Source organism: Gracilinanus agilis, chromosome 1 (genome assembly GCF_016433145.1).
Source record: "Gracilinanus agilis isolate LMUSP501 chromosome 1, AgileGrace, whole genome shotgun sequence".
NCBI classification, from domain to species: Eukaryota; Metazoa; Chordata; class Mammalia; order Didelphimorphia; family Didelphidae; genus Gracilinanus; species Gracilinanus agilis.
Genome location: NC_058130.1, coordinates 109,213,416 through 109,233,652, shown reverse-complemented (window position 1 = coordinate 109,233,652; position 20,237 = coordinate 109,213,416). Strand labels below are relative to the sequence as shown.

At 34.8% G+C, this 20,237-nt stretch overlaps 1 protein-coding gene across 1 annotated transcript in view; it reads left to right on the top strand.

Moving 5' to 3' along the window:
- FKTN (fukutin) overlaps positions 1 to 20,237 on the top strand; it is a 57,662-nt gene that overhangs the window by 23,455 nt on the left and 13,970 nt on the right. Inside the window, exons 4-7 of the mRNA XM_044657020.1 lie at positions 751 to 1,028; positions 4,829 to 4,961; positions 15,320 to 15,449; positions 19,456 to 19,589. Coding sequence (XP_044512955.1) covers positions 751 to 1,028; positions 4,829 to 4,961; positions 15,320 to 15,449; positions 19,456 to 19,589 — 675 coding nt within the window. The remainder of the gene's footprint in view (positions 1 to 750; positions 1,029 to 4,828; positions 4,962 to 15,319; positions 15,450 to 19,455; positions 19,590 to 20,237) is intronic.

Here is a 20,237-nt window from a genome sequence, read left to right as displayed (position 1 = left end):
CATTGGAGGTTTTACAGCAGAGGCTAGACAACTATTTCTCAGTTATGTTATAATGGGGACCCCTTTTGAAGATGGGTAGATTTGGATAGCCATTGAGGTCCCTTCTAATTCTCAGATTTGGTAATCTTAAGAAAACCCAGAGAAGGAGAAATTATATAGGAGTAATTAGTGGTGTCAAATAGTGTGTAGGTCAAAAAGGACAAAAATTGAGGAAAGATCATTGAGATTAACAATAGTGAGATCATTGGTGACCATGAAGAGGGTAGTTTTAGTCAGTAGGGACAGAATTAGGTCATGAGTTGGAGATGAAGAAAGGAAGGCAGTGAATCTAGACCATAGCTTCCAGATATTCCTCTACCTTTATGCTTCTCACAAACATTTTGAAATATAAGTGAGCCTAGTGTTTGAAAGATGCCAGCTGTGTCCCAGGGAAAACTTCCCACCCTTCCTCTTTGTTGCCATCAGTATTCCATCTCCTTTTTTCAGGGGCAAGGGTCTTAAGGGAGGAGGAACCTCTTGGTATGAAGCAATGAGAGATCCTTTGAAACCACTTGTACAATGTAATTGTGGGCAAGACACTTCTCTTGGTTTGAGTTTTATTATCCATAAAGTGAAGATTTGGTCTTCTGTGATCACTAAGATTCCTTATAGTTATTCTTTTGATCCCATGATCTTTTAATATGTTAGTCAAATGTTTATGTTCATTTTTGGCTTTAACTGAAGTTTTAAAGGAAATATCTTTGGTTTTAGGAGAATTGGTTTCAAATAGCTGAGAGAATGGGATTTCAGTGCCTAAAGATTCAGAGCAAAGATCCTCGTCTAGATGGAATAGATTACCTCTCTGGGACTGAAATTCCTTTGCACTATATCCTCAAGCTAGCAACTCATGCCATCCACCTGGTGATCTTCTATGAAAGAAGTGGCAACTACCTCTGGCATGGACAGTTACGACTTAAAGGATACTCAGACAGAAAGTTTGTGCCTTTTCGGAAGTTACAGTATGGACATTATCCAGGAGCTTTTGACAGGTGAGTTAACATGAAGAAATGTGAAATGTTTGCTTGCCCTATCACATGACATTTCATATAAGCCAGTTCCAAAATTCAAAAACATTTAAAAATCGATTATCAAATTAAATGCTAATAACACTAGACTAAGGACACATAATCATCATTCATTATGTATAGGGAATTAACAACCTAATTTCTTTATGACATTTAAATATTTACTGATAGAAGCATTTTTGTGCATACATGGATCTCTAAGAATTGGAACAAAAGCATGACTAGCAAAATAGCTAGTGAAAGCTTCATTTTCTTTTCCTTTGAAGAATAGTAGGTGAGTAGAGAGAAAAGGAATTTCAGCTCTTTTTTTGAGGAGGAAAGGAAATATTTGTCTTCCCCTTAATTTTAGTTATGTTGAGTTTTATAATTTCCACATTTGAGTTGTCTAGTTTGTGAATTATCCATGCTCATTGGTTCCCCTTCTTCTTGTTCAGTTTTGTTCAATTTGGCCATCTTCTTGCTAATATAGTACTTCTTCAAGAGCAGGAGCAGGAAGTGAAACTTAGTTTTCTGTTTTTGGCCTGGGGGAGGGGGCGAGGGTTGCTTACTAGCAATTATTGTAAAGTGAGTAGAGCATAAGATTCAGTGACTCTGGGAGAGTTTGAATTATATATTGTTTTCTCCTCACCATACTTTGCCTTCCTTCAATTGGAATTGATACTACCCAGTTCTCTTAATCATCCAGTCAGTCTTTCTTGGTTAATCAGATGCTTTCCTTTAATTATTTGACTCTTATGTGACTCTTCCTATCTTAGGCTAGGAGGCAATCTTTGAAATAGAAAGAATACTTGGACTAGACGCCAGGTTCTGGTTGTTCTTCTGCAACCAACTACCTATGTGACTTGAGCAGGTCATTTCATATCTCTGGGCTTCACTATTCCCAATATAAATATAAAATGAGGGGTTGGACAAAATTGTCTTGGTATTCTTCTAGCTCTAAAAGCTTTTGTATCTTCCATACTTTAAGGGGGCAGTCTAGATGGGACCTTTTAATTTACTAGTATCTTGAAATTATTCTATTTTATATAGTATAAATATAACTTAGTAGCTTTCTGCTTTAACCTGTACAGTGGGAATTGTGGCTAAAGAGTTAAAGGCTTAGTGTCAGCTTCATAAAAAATTGTGGAGCAGAAAATGTACCCTTTTTGCTTTATTAATATCCAAATTTGAAAATCTAAGGGGGGAGGGATGCAGTCATCATTTAGGTATGGACAGTAATTTCCTTTGAGAAATAATTCTTATAGGATTTAAAAATTTTGTATAAAATGCTATAGTTAATGGTATGACTTTTAACAACTTTTAGCTAAGTTGGCTGCTTAAATAGAAGGAAAACAGCAATTCCTCTATGTTATATGCTGAATTATATAATCCAACAAAACCCCAAGAACTGTACCACACCAAATAATGATCAAAGAAATCCAATGAGAAATTGTAGTGACTTGTACCACTGAACTACACACAGTCAGATAGAAGTTTACAAGTGATAGGAAGGGGAGCTGTCAGGAAAGCCAGCACTAGTTTAGTCAAACAGTATCCTATGGTGACCAGATAATGGGCCTAAAATTTGTATAGCCAGTAGTGCTCAGTATCTGGAGGGAGCAAGAACAGAGAAAGCCCCAGGGTGGTCAGAAATCCTTAGTAAATACCTTAGAAACAACAGGGAGTAATAGTGACCACTGTAGTCACAGTGGCATTCAAAGTCCCTAGCACTCTGTGATAAGAATCCATAGTCTTTGAAGATATAAAACAGAATTTAAAAAAGAAGATATAATAGCCATACTTTGGGTTTAGCATCAAAAGTTAAATCCCTTCTCTTGTGTTGATAAATCTTTTCCCTTTTACATATTCAGTGATGCTAAAATCTGCTTCAAATACTGAGGGATCTAGATATGAAACTGAAAACAAACATTCCTCTTCTACCTTATTTTTCACATTTGACAAAATTCTGACAATAGAATTTCTTACTTTTGGCAATATTCCAGTATCAAACTCAGAGGCATGACAAGCTTCAAAGAGAAAAGTTGTTCCTATAAAGAAAAAGGATGATTTGCCTATGTTAACCTTTTAAATTAGATTCCAAGTTGAATATTTAATTCAGAAAGAGACATTGCCTAAACCAATACATTTTTTTTTTTTTGCATTTTTGTTGCTTGTAGATGTAATTTTTTTCTAACCTTAGCTAGGTATTAAAATGACTTATTTTGTGGAAATATTTTGGAAGTTTGACTAAAATAATCATGGATTATTTCATTTTTTAAAACATTTTATTTTCTCAATTGCATGTAATAATAATTTTCCACGTTTTCCAAAATTATAAGATCATCATGGATTATTTTAGATGAACAAGTAATAACCATTATTCTGAACATCCCATCCCTTGTGCTAGCCCCTGCCTCAACTCCTTACTTCTCAGAGATAGTCCATAAGGATACAATCAAAGAAAGGAAACATCTAGTTCCAAGAGAACATAGCTTTGAAAAGTCTTTATACTAAAGCTAATTCATTTATTCAATAAATATTAAGTGCCTACTTTGCAAAAAGGATAGCTGGGTAGGACAATGGATAGAGTGGTGGGCTTGGAATCAGGAAGACTCATCTTCCTAAATACACATCTAGTCTTAGACACTTAATGACTGTGTGACCCTGGGCAAGTCACTTAATTCTATTTGCTCCTTATCTGTAAAATAAGTTGGAGAAAGAAATGGTAAACCACTCCAATATCTTTGCCAAGAAAACCTTAAATGGAGTCACAAAGAGTAGATATGACTGAAAATGACTGAACAACAACACTTTGCAGAAGGCATAGACACTTGAAGATGGAAAGCATTGAATTTGTAATTAAAGGGCCTGTGTTCAAATCCTATCTCTAGTACCCCTTGAATAACCATGGGCTAAGTCACTTAACCTCTCTGGGCTTTTATTTGTAAAATAAAGATATTGGACCAGATAGTCTCTAATTTTTTCTCTAAATCTTTTCATTTAGTCACTAATCAATAGTTAAGAGTCAGTAAGCATTTATTAAATGCCTGCTAAATCCTAGATATTGTCTTAGATGCTAGGAGTCAAATGAGATCCCTGCCCTCCAGAAGTTTACAATCAGGTGTATAGTGGTTTCTGATTGTCTTCAGTTAATTGACATGCATTCATCAAGCATCTGGTAAGTGTAGGTACTGTGTTGAGCACTTAGTTTGTGCTAAATAAGCAAAACTTCAGTTTTATAGCTTGGTTATGAAGGAAAGAGGGATTTTGTAAACCTTCAGATAGAAGCTCTCTGTAAGGGCAGAAAAATGTGTTCCTCCATCTTACTTTTATTTTGATGATTCCATGTGAATCCCTCAGAGGTAGAAATAGAATTCATTACCCTGATGGTCAGTCCAGGAAGTGCTCAGGCTACCTCTCTTCCTCATGTCTTTAATTCTAAGTTTCCATAGCTAAATACACTCTAAACAGCTTTTTCTCAAAGTAAATTGATTGCTTCATGTTTGTTAGCAATCTGCTTCCCTCCTACTGAAGCCTGTGAGAATGTTTATGAGTACATGTAAAAGCATTGAAAAATTTGTTCATACAAAATATATATTATTTGCAGTAAAATTTTATAGATCTTGTTGAAGTTGTTAATTTGTAACTAAATTGAGTGGTGAAAATATTCTTAAAATTTACCATTTTTGCTAGTGTTTTTATACATTAGAAGGGGCTGTGATTTAATTGATATGGGTGCAGTGTTCTTGGTCAGAATCCTATCTTAAATTTTGTTTTCTCTTTAGGCCAGAGTTACTACCAGTTTCTGTTGATGGACTAGAAGTACAGATTCCCAAGGACCTTAACTACTTTCTAGAGGAAGTGCCACACTCTAGGTTTATTGAATGTAGGTTCAAAGAAGCTCGAGCTTTCTTTCAGGTTAGTGATGCTCAGGAAGCATAACTTTTAAAATTAAAATAGGTTTCTAATTTTAATATTAAATAAAATATAGAATTTGATAAAAAAACCAAAATAAAATTGTCAGCAAGATTGTTGATTCATAAATAGTTGCTTTGGGATATTTTGTCTTAATGAGAAAGTGTGGCTTAAACTTGAGAATGTAATTCTTTGCAAATGGATAGTTTGATGCTTTTGAGGCCCTTTTTTGGGGATGTGTGGAGAGAATTTCATTATTTTTATTTAACATCTCAAAACACTTATTCTTTTCTATGTATTTCTCACATGTTTGAGGCAAATTTGTAGAATATAAGCTAAAAAGAACCTTAAATCAATTAGTTCAGGTCCCTCTTTCCAAATAGGAGGGACCATTAATAGTATATACGTAATGTAATCTTTCTTAGTTTTAAAAGAATGAAGATTCCATTTTGGATCTTACACCATGCAGTATTATAGTACTTTATGAAGAAAATCTCCCTGGAGTGATGATTTTGAGGATTAATTTTGTAATTTTTATATTTTAAAGATAAATACATGAAAAGAGAGTTTGAGCTTTATTCTTCAGTACTGTGAAGGGCATTTACATTGAACTCCATGGAATGACACAGAATAGAAGGATTATACACATAAACAAATCTCTCATAAAACCAGGTTTTCTAAGCACACATATGCTTCCTTAATCTTACATGACCTTCTGACTGGGAGGGGTGAGTAATATTTAGAAGCAGGATTTTTTTGTCATTCAGAAACCAGGATGAAGATTAGTGTCATATGGCTCTGGAACTCAATTTGTAGATGACTTTAGTAAAGTCACTTAACATTTTTTTTTTTTTTGCTTTAGTTTTTCCATCTATAGGGCAGGGACACTATGTTCGTAAAGCTATCAGTGATTTTCAAATGAATACTGCTGTTGTGGCTTATCTGCTATAAGATTTTAATTCCAATTTGATTTTTTTTTAAATCACCCAGCACTCTTGACTTTTTCCATACTCTATTAGTGAGTGTAGTTTAGAGCTTGAAAGCTGGTTTTAATGGTAATTGAAGCAAAATATTTGGATTGACATGTTCTTCTTTTGGAGCTATCTTTGAATTTTGCATAAGTAAGCAAAAACAGATAAAATTGCAAGTAAAATGACATTTAAAATCCAAATTACTTGGGGATCATTAGCCACTTTTTAATTGCTATGCTACAGTTCCTTTATTAGTGAGCAAAGAATGTTCATCTAAAAGAAATATTAATTTCTGAAATTATGGAAACTTTTATTTTAAACTTTTTAATGAAATACTTAAAAAATAAAACTTTATTAATAACTTTAATTTTTACATTTCCTAATTTTTTTTTCTGTATCCTTCTCAGGCTCCATTCTAACAGAGCCATCCCATATGACAAAGAGTATATTTTATATGGGGCTTTAAAAGTTTTTTGAGTATATGGATTTTTTTTCCTTTTTCTCAAATACTACATGCATTTACGGGTAAGGCTTAATTCTTAAGGTATACTTTTCTTCATCATAGTGTAAATAAAAGCAATTTTTTTGGAATGTGGAAGAAGTAGATATAATCTTGGCATTCTGTTGACTTTTTTCTTCATTTAAATTAAAATATTTTTATTGATACCTTATTTTTATTATCATTTTCCTTTCAAAATATATAACCTTTCCCCTCCTCAGTGAGCCATCCCTTGTAATAATGAGTAAAAAAGAAAGGGGAAAAAAGTTCCACAAAATTACCAACATATCAACTATATTTGAGAGTATATGTGTTCTACAGTATATGCAGTATTCTACATCCATAGTTCCTTGCATCAGCAAATAAAGGAGATAAATGTACATTCTTGAATCTTATCTTCAATGACAAGCTTGTGGTCATTATAATTATATACAACGTTCAATTTCGACTTTTTTTTTTTGTTCTTTTCATTTTCAGGTGACTTTTAAAATTATATTTTTGGAAAAAATTTGTCACTGAGCATAAACACTTTACCCACATACTATCAGAAATTTTATTTTAAAACGAGGCAGCTGTAAGTATATGAAAGTCTTTCTGTCCAGTCCTGTCCAGTTGGCAACATGGCTTCTTAGTTGATAATTCTGTGTCGTTTCCACTTGCTTCTCCCTAAAGTTCCACAAATATTCAGTATTCTGCAGGTATAGTCTTCTTATTACTTTGAAAAACATTTAACTCCTAAATATTTTAACCAAGTTTATGTATTTTCCCTAGCAATACTCATATTTATTAATACTGTAGCACCTAATGACAGAGAAAACATGCAATCATTATAAATGTCCCTATTTTTTATTTTTGTTGAAATACTGTTTTGGCCATGATCTTTAGCATCTAGGTGTTTGGGCAAGTACTAATTGATGGGCATAACAGAAGGTATTTGCTGAAATAGTTTTAGTAAAAGCATCCTATCCATAGGAAATATGTTTAGTTCAATAACTATCATGCACCTACTACATGTAAAGTACTATATAAGTAATTATTGTGGCAAATATAAAGTTAGTATGGCAATCCTAATCCCTAGGCAATTTACCATCTAGTCAGGAAAGTGAAAAAAGTACAGTAATAATTAAAATTCAAGATAGAATGTATGGTACAAAATGATATGGGAGTTTGGTCATGGAAAATGTCATACCTATTTAGTGTAGGATCCCAGAATTATAGACTTAGAGCTGAAAAGGATCTTAGAGGCCATCTATTATAACCTTGATGTAACAAGCTACAGTAAGAAAGAGAGGGGGAAAAAGCAATATTATGTGGCAACCAGATGGTTCAGTGAATAGAGAAGTCATGCATGGAGTTAAGAAGTCTTAGGTTCAAATTTGACCTCAGACATTTCCTAGCTGTGTAACCCTGTGCAAATTATTTAACCCCAGTTGTCTAGTCTTTAACTGCTTTTCTGTTCTGGACCCAATAATTTGCATTGATGCTAAGACAGAAGGTAAGGTTTAAAAATTTAAAGTCAATATAAGAGGTTTGCTCATTAAACTAGTTTACTTACAACAGCTAATTCCAGCTCCATTTGAAGATGGGTTTTTTTTTGAATCCTGCTTTCTCATAGATCTCAGTGCATTATTCATAATGTAGTTCATCAATAGCATCCCAACCTTTTTTTTTTTGTATTGTTATTGGACTCTTCTTTCCATCCTGTAGCTGCTGCTGGACATATTGTGCTACTTGTAAAGGTACAGTCTGAGTCTTTCTGCCATATGCTGTGACTTCTTTAAATTTTTCACCCAGTTTGTGAGAAAATTATATCTCTGGCCTGAGATATGGAAGTATCTAATTTGGCCATATAAGCCATTTTCCTCATGGTTATTCTTCTTTCTTATGTTCCTTAAGCCCTTTACTTTCAATTATGCACCATTTGCCTAGAAGTTATTGGAGAGTGACCATGGTAAATTAGTGGGAGAAGAGAGGGGACACAAAGCACAAGACATTTTGGGAACATACAACACAGACACATAGGGAAGGCCATCCATGTAACCATTTGGAACTATGTGGTGTAAGCTTGAAGTGCTAGAAAGATTTCAACTGACTTCCTTAGTCCCCTTCCTTATAGCACAATGAGTTCCATTGCCAGGCGCTCTAGTTTTGAAACACCAACCCATCTTCTCCCTATTTCTTAATGTTTTTTGTTTTTCTAGATAGTCTCAGAGAGAGAGAAATAATGTCTTTCTGCTTTCACACCTCAGTGGCTGTGCCTCATTGTGTTAACAGTATTCTCCCTTTTATGATCTTCTATTCTACTCTCTGAAAAGCAATATATAACCTTATGTTTTTTAATGTATCTAGGAAAACTTGGCTCACACTCACAAGGGCAAGAATAGCTGTTTTTAGTTAGATGCTTTTTTCAGGATCAAGTGTTAGGAGAAAATAAAGATCTGTAGCACACATCTCAGTGTACTTGTGTCTAGCACTTTCTGTATCTTCTTCCTACAATTCTTCCTTCCTGTCCTATTTTTGAATGCCCGATTATTAAAAAGATTATCCAGTAATTAATCACATTTTCAGGTTTTTCTACCTGAAGCTGAAGTAGATGCCACTGTGGTCTTTTTTCTTTTCTTTCCTTTTCTTTTCTTTTTTTAACTCCATTGCACAAAGTTCTTCCTAAGTTGCTTATGACCAGAAAAATACTATTTAGCTTTATGCTTTAGCAGGATCATCTTCAAATCTTGACGTAGACCCTTTCCTGAAGATGATATTGGAATTGGATTCTTTCATCTTGGGTAGAATCATGGAGGGTGCTTTGACCCAATTTTTTGACCTTGGGAGAGGTCTAGTACCTGCTTTCCCACCCAGGTGGGGATAATGCTGCCAGCGCCTCTGGGCCAGATGGTTAGGGCTATTGCATTAAAAACATGGAGCTTAAAGGGCCCCGTATAGCTTCAGATTGCTGAGGTCTTCATCTTACCCTAACTGGCTTAATCTCAATGTTCAACTTCCCAAAGCCTCCCAGAACCACTAGCACAGTTTGACTACATGATGATCAATGATGCCACACTTTTGAAGCACAGGTGATGATGGCCACTAACTGTGGGACCCTTGCTGTTACCAGCTGATGACTAGCTGTAAGGCTCAGGACTTTTCTGTCTATCATCTACATTTCCTATTTCTCTTGGCCCTGAACTCTCCCCCTCTTTTTGGTTTTCAAGGTAGTAACTGGTCAGATGTTCATTATGTGTGGTAGGCCATTTGGAGACAAGTGCCCTGCCAGCTGATCCTGAAGCCTCACCTAAATCCTTGAAAAATTTCATTAACATTATCTCCTCATAGCCCCAAATTGCCCTGAATTGATTGACAATGGCTGTGTACCTAATATTACTTTAGAAAGGTAGCTTGAAATTATGAAGGACTTGACTATAAGATACTGTTAGGAAGCAGAGAGCTTCCTTTCTTGGTTAGAGAAAGTACCAGAACCAGGGTACTACCATCTCCCAATTCTCAAGACTAAAAGCTGCCCTAACTGGTCCCTTCTAGAAGTTTGAGGCTGGATCTTAAAAACAGCTTTCACTAATCTAAGAAGTCCAGGAGACACATTCATGCCCCTGGAGCAGAGGTGGAGAAGTGCTACCCAGCCAGGGTTACTAACAACGCCTTCACAGTCACTACATGTGTTGTGCTACATACCTCTTTTTAAACCTTAGAACTCCTCTCAGACCCTTTAGGGTTATGAGGCAGTGAGGAAAGGAGAGAAGCAAAGAAGCAGTTAAGGGCTTTCCATCCTCTGATGCAGCCGTGCCTGAAAGTATTCAACTGTCATAGACCTTGAGTGCCTAAGACCTCAAGAGCTTGCTACTAGGCCTTTCAACAGGAACATACAGTACAAGATGGCACAAAAACAGGAAAAACCATCCAGAGCCTCACACAAAGGTCACACGACTCTCTCTTGCTTCTCTCCTAGTACAATAAGCAATAAAATAATAATGATAATTATCATTAACATCTACATAATGCTTATTATGTACAGTAATTATTATACACATACAGTGTAATTATTATTGTACATTGTACTTAGTGTTTTATGATTATTATCTCATTTGATCTTCAAACAACCCAGAATCACACAGCTAGTAAGTGTCTGAGACTGGATTTGTTTTGGGTCTTTCTGACTCCAGGCATGGTGCTCTATCCACTATAATATCTGGAGAAAGGCTCCAGTTAGAAACTTTGTCTCAGAAGCCTGGATTCTGTCTGATTTAATAAGCTGCCTCTACGTAATCTCGAGAGTGGGACAGAGACCAAAGCATTCCTTCAGTGGCTTGGCCACCACAGTATTGCCTTCTTTATGTTGTAGTTCAGTTTCCCTGCCACCCTGACTATTGTGGGTTTAAGGAGTTTTGATTTAATTTGGTAGTCAGTAGGGAACCATAGAAGGCTTTAAAACAAAGGGGTGATTGAATTGGACATCTATAGTGCCATTAGATAAATGAAGTAAATGTTAAGTGGATGGATATTTTAAAAAATTAACTTGAGAATAATTAATGTATAATAATGTTTAACCTTTTCAATACAAACCTTTGTTGGTGACAAACATTCATCTTTGGAGTGGAGGAGGAAAGCATATATATTTTGAAACTGGAGAAACTTAAACTGCTTTCACTTCTAGATCAAAAACAGGGGGAGAGATTGAATATAGAACATTGGTTCTATCTGCTGTTTGAACTAGTAAAATACTATTTCAAACCCCAATTCATTAAAGGACTATTAAAAGTCCTTTCCCTTTGGGGAACAGAAATACATAAACCATATTGTTAGGATAGAGTTTCACAGTGGTGGGCAAAGATATCCTTTTGGGAATAACACACTCATCCAGATCAAGTGACATCTGTAGAACATTTATTTAGAGGGCTATTTTATTACCTACCATGCAGTTTTCTAGGCTCATTACATTCACAAATATATATATATATGGCAAGGCAGTAAAATATGTAAAGTGTGTTATCATATTGAGAATTCATGAAGATAATGTCATATGTTTGAATTCCAATATATTTGCAATCTTCATTTTATTCACATTTTAATGGAAAGCACTCAGGAAGCATCTGAGGAAAGGAAATGAATGATAGATGAGAAAAGATCTTATTGTATCATAGGTGGATACAGGCCTTATTTTTTTTTAAAGCAAAATCAATACACAGGGTAGTAATGCTACCTGAGGAGTCTGTTCTTGACAAAATCAGTAGAGCTTTGCATTTACTCATGCTGCAGCATGTCATTCATAGTTCTCCAAATACATGAATATAGGCCTGTGATTTAACATTTACTTTTCTCTCTTGTTTAGTGTATTGGTATTTCTGCTGCAAGATACAGTAATGTTCCATATATCCTTACCATATTCTGACTTATTCTCTTTCTGTGTCATTGCTCCTTTAAAGCCTGATTGTAATTACCTAAGGCCAGTTATTTAATTAAAGAATTCCTATAGTACTTTGAAAACTTGATGGCACCAAACAAATTCAAATAACATTACTGAATTCTTACCCAGCATAAATTAAATAAAATAAAACGGGATAGGAGAATCGATGAGATATTAGCCATTAGTAACTTTTCTTACACTTACCTTTTTTTTCACATAGCCATTTTGGTAGACCATCAATAATAATAGGCAAACTTATTGGATATTTATTGGGAGAAGTATGTTCATAACTACAGCATTGTCAATCACATGTATGTATGTATGTCTGATTATATTGTATCCGTAGTTTATCAAATATGGAGGTAATAAAAAGTTATATTTATATCCTTATTAGAGTTATATTTATATCCTAAATCATGTCCAATTAGTTTTATTCATATTCTTTAACTTGATAATTAGCTTGGTTAAGAAGTTGCCCTGGTATAAAGAACTACATCAGAGTCAGAAAATCCTGGATTTGAGCCTACTTTTGACACATTCTGATTGTGTGACACCAAGTAAGGTCATTCAACCTCTCAGTTCCCCAGACAGTTTATGAAGCCTAATTTGCAGAACAGTTACCAGTTCTCATTGATAGGGGGGCTTTCCTCCCTGGGAGTACCCTATGTTAATGAAATCACCAGTCTAGTCCAAAAAAGTATTCATTTAGCTTTATAACCTGTTTAATTTCAGTGTAGGTCTAGGAGTATATTTATACTGGAGTATCTGAGAGTTTATACTCTAAGGCAGTGATGGGCAAACTACAGATGAGGCCAGATGCGCCCCCCCTGAAATGTTCTATACAGCCGAGTGACATTATTCCTAATTTGACGAATATAACGAGTAGATACAATACAATGAAACTTCGAAAGAGTTGCCTTAGAAACAGACTGACAGATGAGCATTTCCTTTCCTTTGGTCCCCTCTTTAAAAAGTTTGCCCACTACTGCTCTAAGGGAAAGTGCCCCTGTTGAAAGTGAGGGGGTAGTGAGTTCACTGAAGAGCCAGTTAGAGTTTGGATAACTGGCTGTCAGTCATGTTGACCCAGGGTATTCCTACTTCAGAAAGTGGGTAGAAGAGATGACTTCTGAGGTCTTTTTCAATTCAACAGATATTTATTAAAGACTGCAAGACACTGGGATGTGTATACAAAGACAAAAAAGAAACCTATATGTACATTGATAAGTAAGTTTAAGATAACTTCATAATTAATAACTTGGGGTGAGAGGAGGAGGATCAAAAAAAAGATTCACAGAGGAGGTAGAGCCTTAGTTGAGCCTTGAACGAATAAAAGTATTTTGAAAGGCAGAGCTAAAGCACCAAACCAGCCTTTCTCCTGTGCCTTTGCACTGGCTAGCCCCCATTCCTGGCATGCATTCCCTCCTTACTTCATAGACTTCCATTCTTCCTTCTAAATCAGTGGTTCCCAAACTTTTTTGGCCTACCGCCCCCTTTCCAGAAAAAATATTACTTAGTGCCCCTGGAAATTATGAAACTATTTATTGAACTCAGAATAGAATGAAATACAAAAAAAGTGTGGCCATCACTGCCCTCCTGGATCACTGCAGCACCCATCAGGGGGCGGTAGCGCCCACTTTGGGAATCACTGTTCTAGATGAATTTTAGGTACCACCTTCTATACAAAATCTTCCTCGCTTTCTCCCCACCCCACCCCACCCCTACTTTCCGAATTGCTAGTATCCTCCCTGTCTAGTATTTAACCAGCTTATACTTTGTATTTATTTTTTATTTAATATATACTTCTTTATATACATGTTGACTCCCCAACTTAGATGTAAACTCCTTGAGAATAGGAATTATTTTATTTTTTGTATTTATATCCCCAGTACCTAGTATGGTGGTGCTTATTAATAAGCAACTGTTGATTGATTGATGTCTTATACAAATGAATGCTAGTGGTAGGAGATGAAATGCTGAGTTTAGTTGGTATGTTAACTCTAAGACTGGATGATTTTTAGTAGGAGTTCTATGTTTTTTACCTTTCTGGTCCAAATTCCTCTGGCCAAAAGTGAAATGATCTTAAAGAGATGTTACTAGGCTTGGCCTTTATGATCACAGTATTCCCAAAATGGCCTTACTTGTTTTAAGGAGTAAATAAGCCTTAATTGAAATGTAAGTATCAGAAATTTACAGAGCAGCAGCTCTAAGAACAAGAAGTTCAAGAACTATTTAAAATAAAAGGTATTTCTAGTAGTGAGTTTGGGTCAGATTTGGGGATGGGTCAGTGGGTTAAGGAATATAATATTGATAATTATGATAATGCTATAAGTTTATATAGCATTTGTAACTTTGCTGTGTTGATGATTTCTTACAGTAGCTCACTGTAGCATGTAAGAGGAAACTGAAGTACAAAAATGTTGTGACTTATTTTGAGTTGTTCAGCTAGTTCACAGCAAAGCCGCAGTTAGAAAATGAATTCTTGACACTCAACCCCAGTTTATTTCAATTAAATTGATCGCCATGCTAAACTACACAAGGAATGATAGAAGAGGTTTCCTTAATTCTGGTTGTATCTTCCAGGACTATTATTATACTCCTGGGGAAGTACTTTGGAGACAGTAGCATTTTAGTATGGGAAATATATGCTATTCTATGGATTTGTCCTTTGAAATTATACTAATAAAATATGACATTTTCTTTTTAATTATAAAATAAAGAAAAACAGAAATTAGGTGATATTCTTTCTTTTTTATAAAATTTATTCCCAGATAGCTGATCCCTCCCCGCCCTACACCATAGAAGGTATAACTTGATAACAAGATATGTATATATAGATTGTCTTTTGTGTTTCTGTTTTTCAGTTCATTCTCAAAAGGTGAACACTCACAAGTTATTCTTCAAATTTTAGCCCTATAACTGTTTATTACATTCTCCTGCTTCTACTCATTTCACTCTTAATTATTTCATGTAGATATTTCCAAAATTAAAAAAATTAGCCTGTTTATTGTTTATTAAAAAACAGTAGTATTCCATCACAATCATATACCACACTTTGTCTAGCCATTACTCATTTGAAGGACATCTCCTCAAATTCTAGTTCTCTGCCACCACAAGGAGAATTGCTATAAATATCTTGGAACATATAGGTTATTTTCCTTTTTTCCCCAATCTCTTTGGGAAACAGACAGTGGTATTGTTTGGTCTAAGATTATACACATTTGGTCTTTATTCCAAATTGCTCTCCAAAGTGGTTGGATCAGTTCACAGTTCCACCAACAGTGTATTAGTGATAGTCCTTCTCCAGCATTTGTTATTTTGCACTTTTATCATGTTAGCTAATCTGATAGATCTGAAATGTTATCTCAGAATTGTTTTGATTTGCATTCCTCTAATCAGTATTAATTTAGAGCATTTTTTATGGTGATTTTCTTTCTTAACTAAATATGAAAGTAATAGTTAAATATTTATTAATCTGTAGAAATACCATGATGACATCACAGTGGAGGCAATGCTCTTTCGGAAGAATGCAAAAATATTGTTACAGCTGGCAGCTGCTACATTAAAGGATTTGGGAGTCCGATTTTGGCTCAGCAGTGGAACCTGTCTTGGTAAAATCTTTGTGCTGTTTACATGGCTCTTTTCTGTCAAAAGCCTCTTGTTTAAATTACTGGTATATCAAATGTGAGAGTAATTTTAATAGAGTTCAAGGATATTAGAAGTATTCAATTTCTAAGCATCAAAGAAAAGAGAATTTGTCCATTATCATGGAATAAAGATTTCCCCTTGGTTTTTTCCAAAACTTATTATTCAAATTCATACCACAGTGAAGAGGAACATAGTTGTGTTTATAGGAAAAGTATAGGTAGTTTGTAAAAAATTCTCATGGGCCTATGTAATACTAGAGACTTCTAGTTAGCATTTTATTATTGCTTCCTTAATGATAGTTATAAATTATTTGCAACTCAGGTTTCAGGATAAAAGGAAGAATACATATAATGAAGACAGAGGGATGGACAAAAGATCCTCCTCATCAACTCTTTCTGGGACAGTAATGATAAAATAGTGTGGATAGTACTGCCTTAAAGTGTCACAGTATTGTCTGAGTTTTATAGAAGGGTCTTATTTCAGAGTAAAATGGACATGGTAGGGGAAGAAAAGTACACAGGAGGAAGAGCAGTTAAAATCTGATTTTTAAAAGTAGCACCTACCTTTCTTAATATTGATCAAGAAGATTTTGATTTTAATTTTAATGAATTTTCATCAGAGAACATTTTGTTTTAACCATAGATTTGAATTAAATGTATAAAATAACCAAAAATCAGTGAACCACCAGACAAGATAGAGATTAAATCATTCAATAAATGTGTAAGCAAAATAGCTTCAGGGATCCTTTTAAGGTCAAAATGTCTCATGAATCTATGAAAATTCCACATCCTGGGATTTCTGGTCCAAGGAAAAGGAACTGGAATTTGAAAACTCATATCTTTGACTTATAGTTACTCTCATGCTCAGTCTGAGGAATTTTTTGGAGATCTAGGGAAGTTTGTGGAATGAGAGCAGGCTATGCAGGAAGAAATGGCAGAAGGATCTATTGCTTATATTTTAGAAGCAGAATTTCTCTGCATTTTTAGATTAAAGTTAAATTTAAAGTAAATCTTATAGTCCTTAAATTACTATCCATATCTGAATGTCACATAGTTATCTAATAAATTATTCTTTTTGAATAATTATGCTGTTCTGGGATTGGCAAATCATGGCATCAAAACTAATCTTGCTCTGATTATCCAAGAAATTGTTCCCATTCCTTTCATTATTCCTCACCTCTGAATGGTTCCACCACTCCTCCATCCCTTCCCAGCAGTTGCCACTTGTATTTGAATGCATAAAGAACTAATGTCAGCATGCAATGTGCCCTACTTATTTTCCTTTGATGTCACAGCGGTATTAGAAAGATTGTCTATATCCATTGAAAATTTTTAGAAAAATGTATGAACTTTCCTTTAACTTTAGACTTCTCTGTTCTGCATAAATCTTAAATTTTTATTTCACTTTGTAGCATTGTTTAAAAATCACATATTAAAAAATACTTCTCAATAACTTTTTTGACATTATATAAAATCATATCCAGGTGCTTGGCAAAAGAGCATTTTATGTCCGTATAAGAACCAATTTGTTTATTAATTTGAGGAAGTCTAATATCATATACTGGCAACCATTTACCATATGCCAGTTCAAGATGGAGCATGGGAGAGTCTTTTACTCAGAATGGTATCTGCATTAACCCTCCCTCACTTAAAAAGTACTTCTGCTACCTGAGTAGAATCAGCAACTTTGAACATTGTGGGGAGGGGAGGAGTGGTCTTGAGCTCACGTGAACTCAGGATGGTGCCCAGACAGATCATGAAGCTAAATGAACAAATATGGCATAGTAGAAAGAGTACAAGATTTGGACCCATGGTCAAATGGCTTATTGGCATGATTTTGGGTAAGTAACTTCACTTCTTTGGGCCTTTTTTCCCTTATTTGTCTAGTGAAGATTAGATCATCTCTAACATCTATTCAAACTCAATTTTATGATAGATGATATTGTGATTTGGCCAGTGGTAGACATAGAATAATGACCAAAGGCTTTTATATACTACTATTTGATATATAAATTAAGAATTACCAACTCCTTTTCTTAGCTATGTAAGTATTCAGATAGAAGCAAGGGCTTTTAAATTAAGATTTTGAGAACTTTTATGCTAATAAATTTCTGATTTTACACAAAGAATTTATTTGAAGTTTAAATTGGTTTTCATTTTTCCAAATATATATTTCCTTGTACTTAATTAAGTGGCTTGTCTTTAGTTAGCCTACAAACCAAGTCACTATAGATCAGCACACTTTATGCTTAGGGACAAGCTTATCAAATACATTGTATCTCAGGTAAGAAAACCTCATAATCACAAGCAAGCCTAAATTTCAAAAAGAGATTATAATCTTATAAGTACATTCAGTGAGTCCAAGAAATCATCCTTGGCTGTTGAAATATAGTCAGTCTTACTATTGACATTGTAGGAAAGAGTCATCTAGAGAAAAGAGGAAATTTCTCCTTTTTTGGAAAATGTGTCAACTCTATCAACATGAATCCCTTTTGTGAACTGAACCCTACATCCGAAAAAAAAAAAAAAAAAGAAAGCTGTCTGCCTTTTTTTTTTCACTTTTTTTTTTTAAATTTTAAACCCTTAACTTCTGTGTATTGACTTATAGGTGGAAGAGTGGTAAGGGTAGGCAATGGGGGTTAAGTGACTTGCCCAGGGTCACACAGCTGGGAAGTGTCTGAGGCCAGATTTGAACCTAGGACCTCTCATCTCTAGGCCTGGCTCTCAATCCACTGAGCTACCCAGCTGCCCCCTGTCTGCCTTTATTTTTATTTTTTTTTTTAAACTCTTAATTTCGGTGTATTGTCTCATAGGTGGAAGAGTGGTAAGGGTGGGCAATGGAGGTCAAGTGACTTGCCCAGGGTCACACAGCTGGGAAGTGGCTGAGGCCGGGTTTGAACCTAGGACCTCCTGTCTCTAGGCCTGACTCTCACTCCACTGAGCTACCCAGCTGCCCCCTGCCTTTATTTTTGATAAAATGTTCAGAGCCCAGTGCTTAGAGATCTAAGGGGGAATACATCAACATTACAAACCCTTAAAAATTTCTCATAAATGATTGTTGGGATTTTTATTTTTTTTAGCTTAGAACAAGACTACTAGCACAGAACCTTTTATTTAGGGAAGGCTCAAATGTTTTTCAATGACAACATTGAAAATTTAAGCTAGTATTGCCTTTCTTTTTATACCAGCCAGTGTTTGGTTTAGTCAGAGTTCTCTCTAAACTCTATAAACAATTTAGTGAAGAAAAGGTATTGGTTGAATGAAGTTGGGAGATTACCAAGTCACTTTTGAGAAGCCAGGGGTAGTTTCCTTCACCCATCAATGAACTATTTTACTCTTCAGAATAATACTTACAAACTATCTAGCATTTATTAAGTGCCTACTATTTGCCAGGCACTGTACTAAACACTGGGTCTTTTTTAAAAACCAGTTAAAAAAAAAATCCTTCCCTTAAGGAGTTTGCAGGCTAACAATATACAAACAACTGTGTACAAAATATATTTATATATACATATGCAGGATAAATTGAAGAAAATAGAGCAAAGGCCCTAGCATTGGGAGTGGAGTAGAAATCAAGAAAGGCTTCTTTTGGAAAGTAGAATTTTAGCTAAGACTTGAAGGAAGCCAGAGAAGCCTTTTTGATATGTTTTTGTTAAAATTAGCTTTTCCATGTTAGCATTTACTTTTACATTTGTAATTATTTTAAAATTTAAATGAAACATTTTTTCTGGGAATTTAGGCCAAGTTAAAAAAAACATACAAAAGACAAGTTATTCTATCAAATACATATGTAGGCAGTTATATACTGTTTGTTTTGGAATAATAATTAAATTAAAAATTTTAATGGCAGTAATGTGCCCCAAGTTAATGTGTGTTATAGAACCCAAATAATATAAAATTAGTATGGAACAGTGATTAATATTGTGTCGGCCTCTTACTTCTCTCTTTTTTTTCCCCCTCTTTTTGTTAGGCTGGTATCGGCAGTGCAGTATTATTCCTCACAGCAAAGATGTGGATTTGGGAATTTTTATACAAGATTATACATCAGATATAATTACAGCTTTTCAGAATGTAGGACTTTCACTAAAACACAAGTTTGGAAAGGTCAGCATTTAACAATTTCTTTAATTCTTGATAACATGTTTCAAAAAGTAAATTTGTATTTGTGGACTTGAAAATGGCTAAAAACATGCACATGCTATGTCTATTATCATTCTTACTTTAGCAGAAATAATGAGTTTTGCATAGTTGTGACTTGTCCTTTCTGTTTAAAGAATAACAAGAAAACCTGCCATTCCATTAACAATGAAAATGTGAAAAGAATCTTGAACTCCATTATACTGCAATTAGTAATGTTGTATAGTTATCATAGTGATACCTTTTCTCTCACATTAGATCCATGCTTAGTGCACATCATGTATAAATAATCAACAGGTTTATCATCCTAGAACCGAAATTGTTTTTGATTCTTAGAACTAAATTTCCAAAGCTACCATTGGCAGCTGTTCATTAGCCTGGGGGAGGTGTTATGATAAAGACTTATAGTATAAGAGAAATTAATATTTTAATAGCCATGGCTTTGTTGATAAAATATATATATATATATGACCGTGTTTGACTATCTTTTAAATTTACCGCAGGAGCCTATCCCCTCTCTCTCTCTCTCTGTCTCTCTCTCTGTCTCTCTCTCTGTCTCTCTGTCTCTCTGTCTCTCTCTCTCTCTCTCCTCTCTTCTGTCTCCTCTCTTCTCTC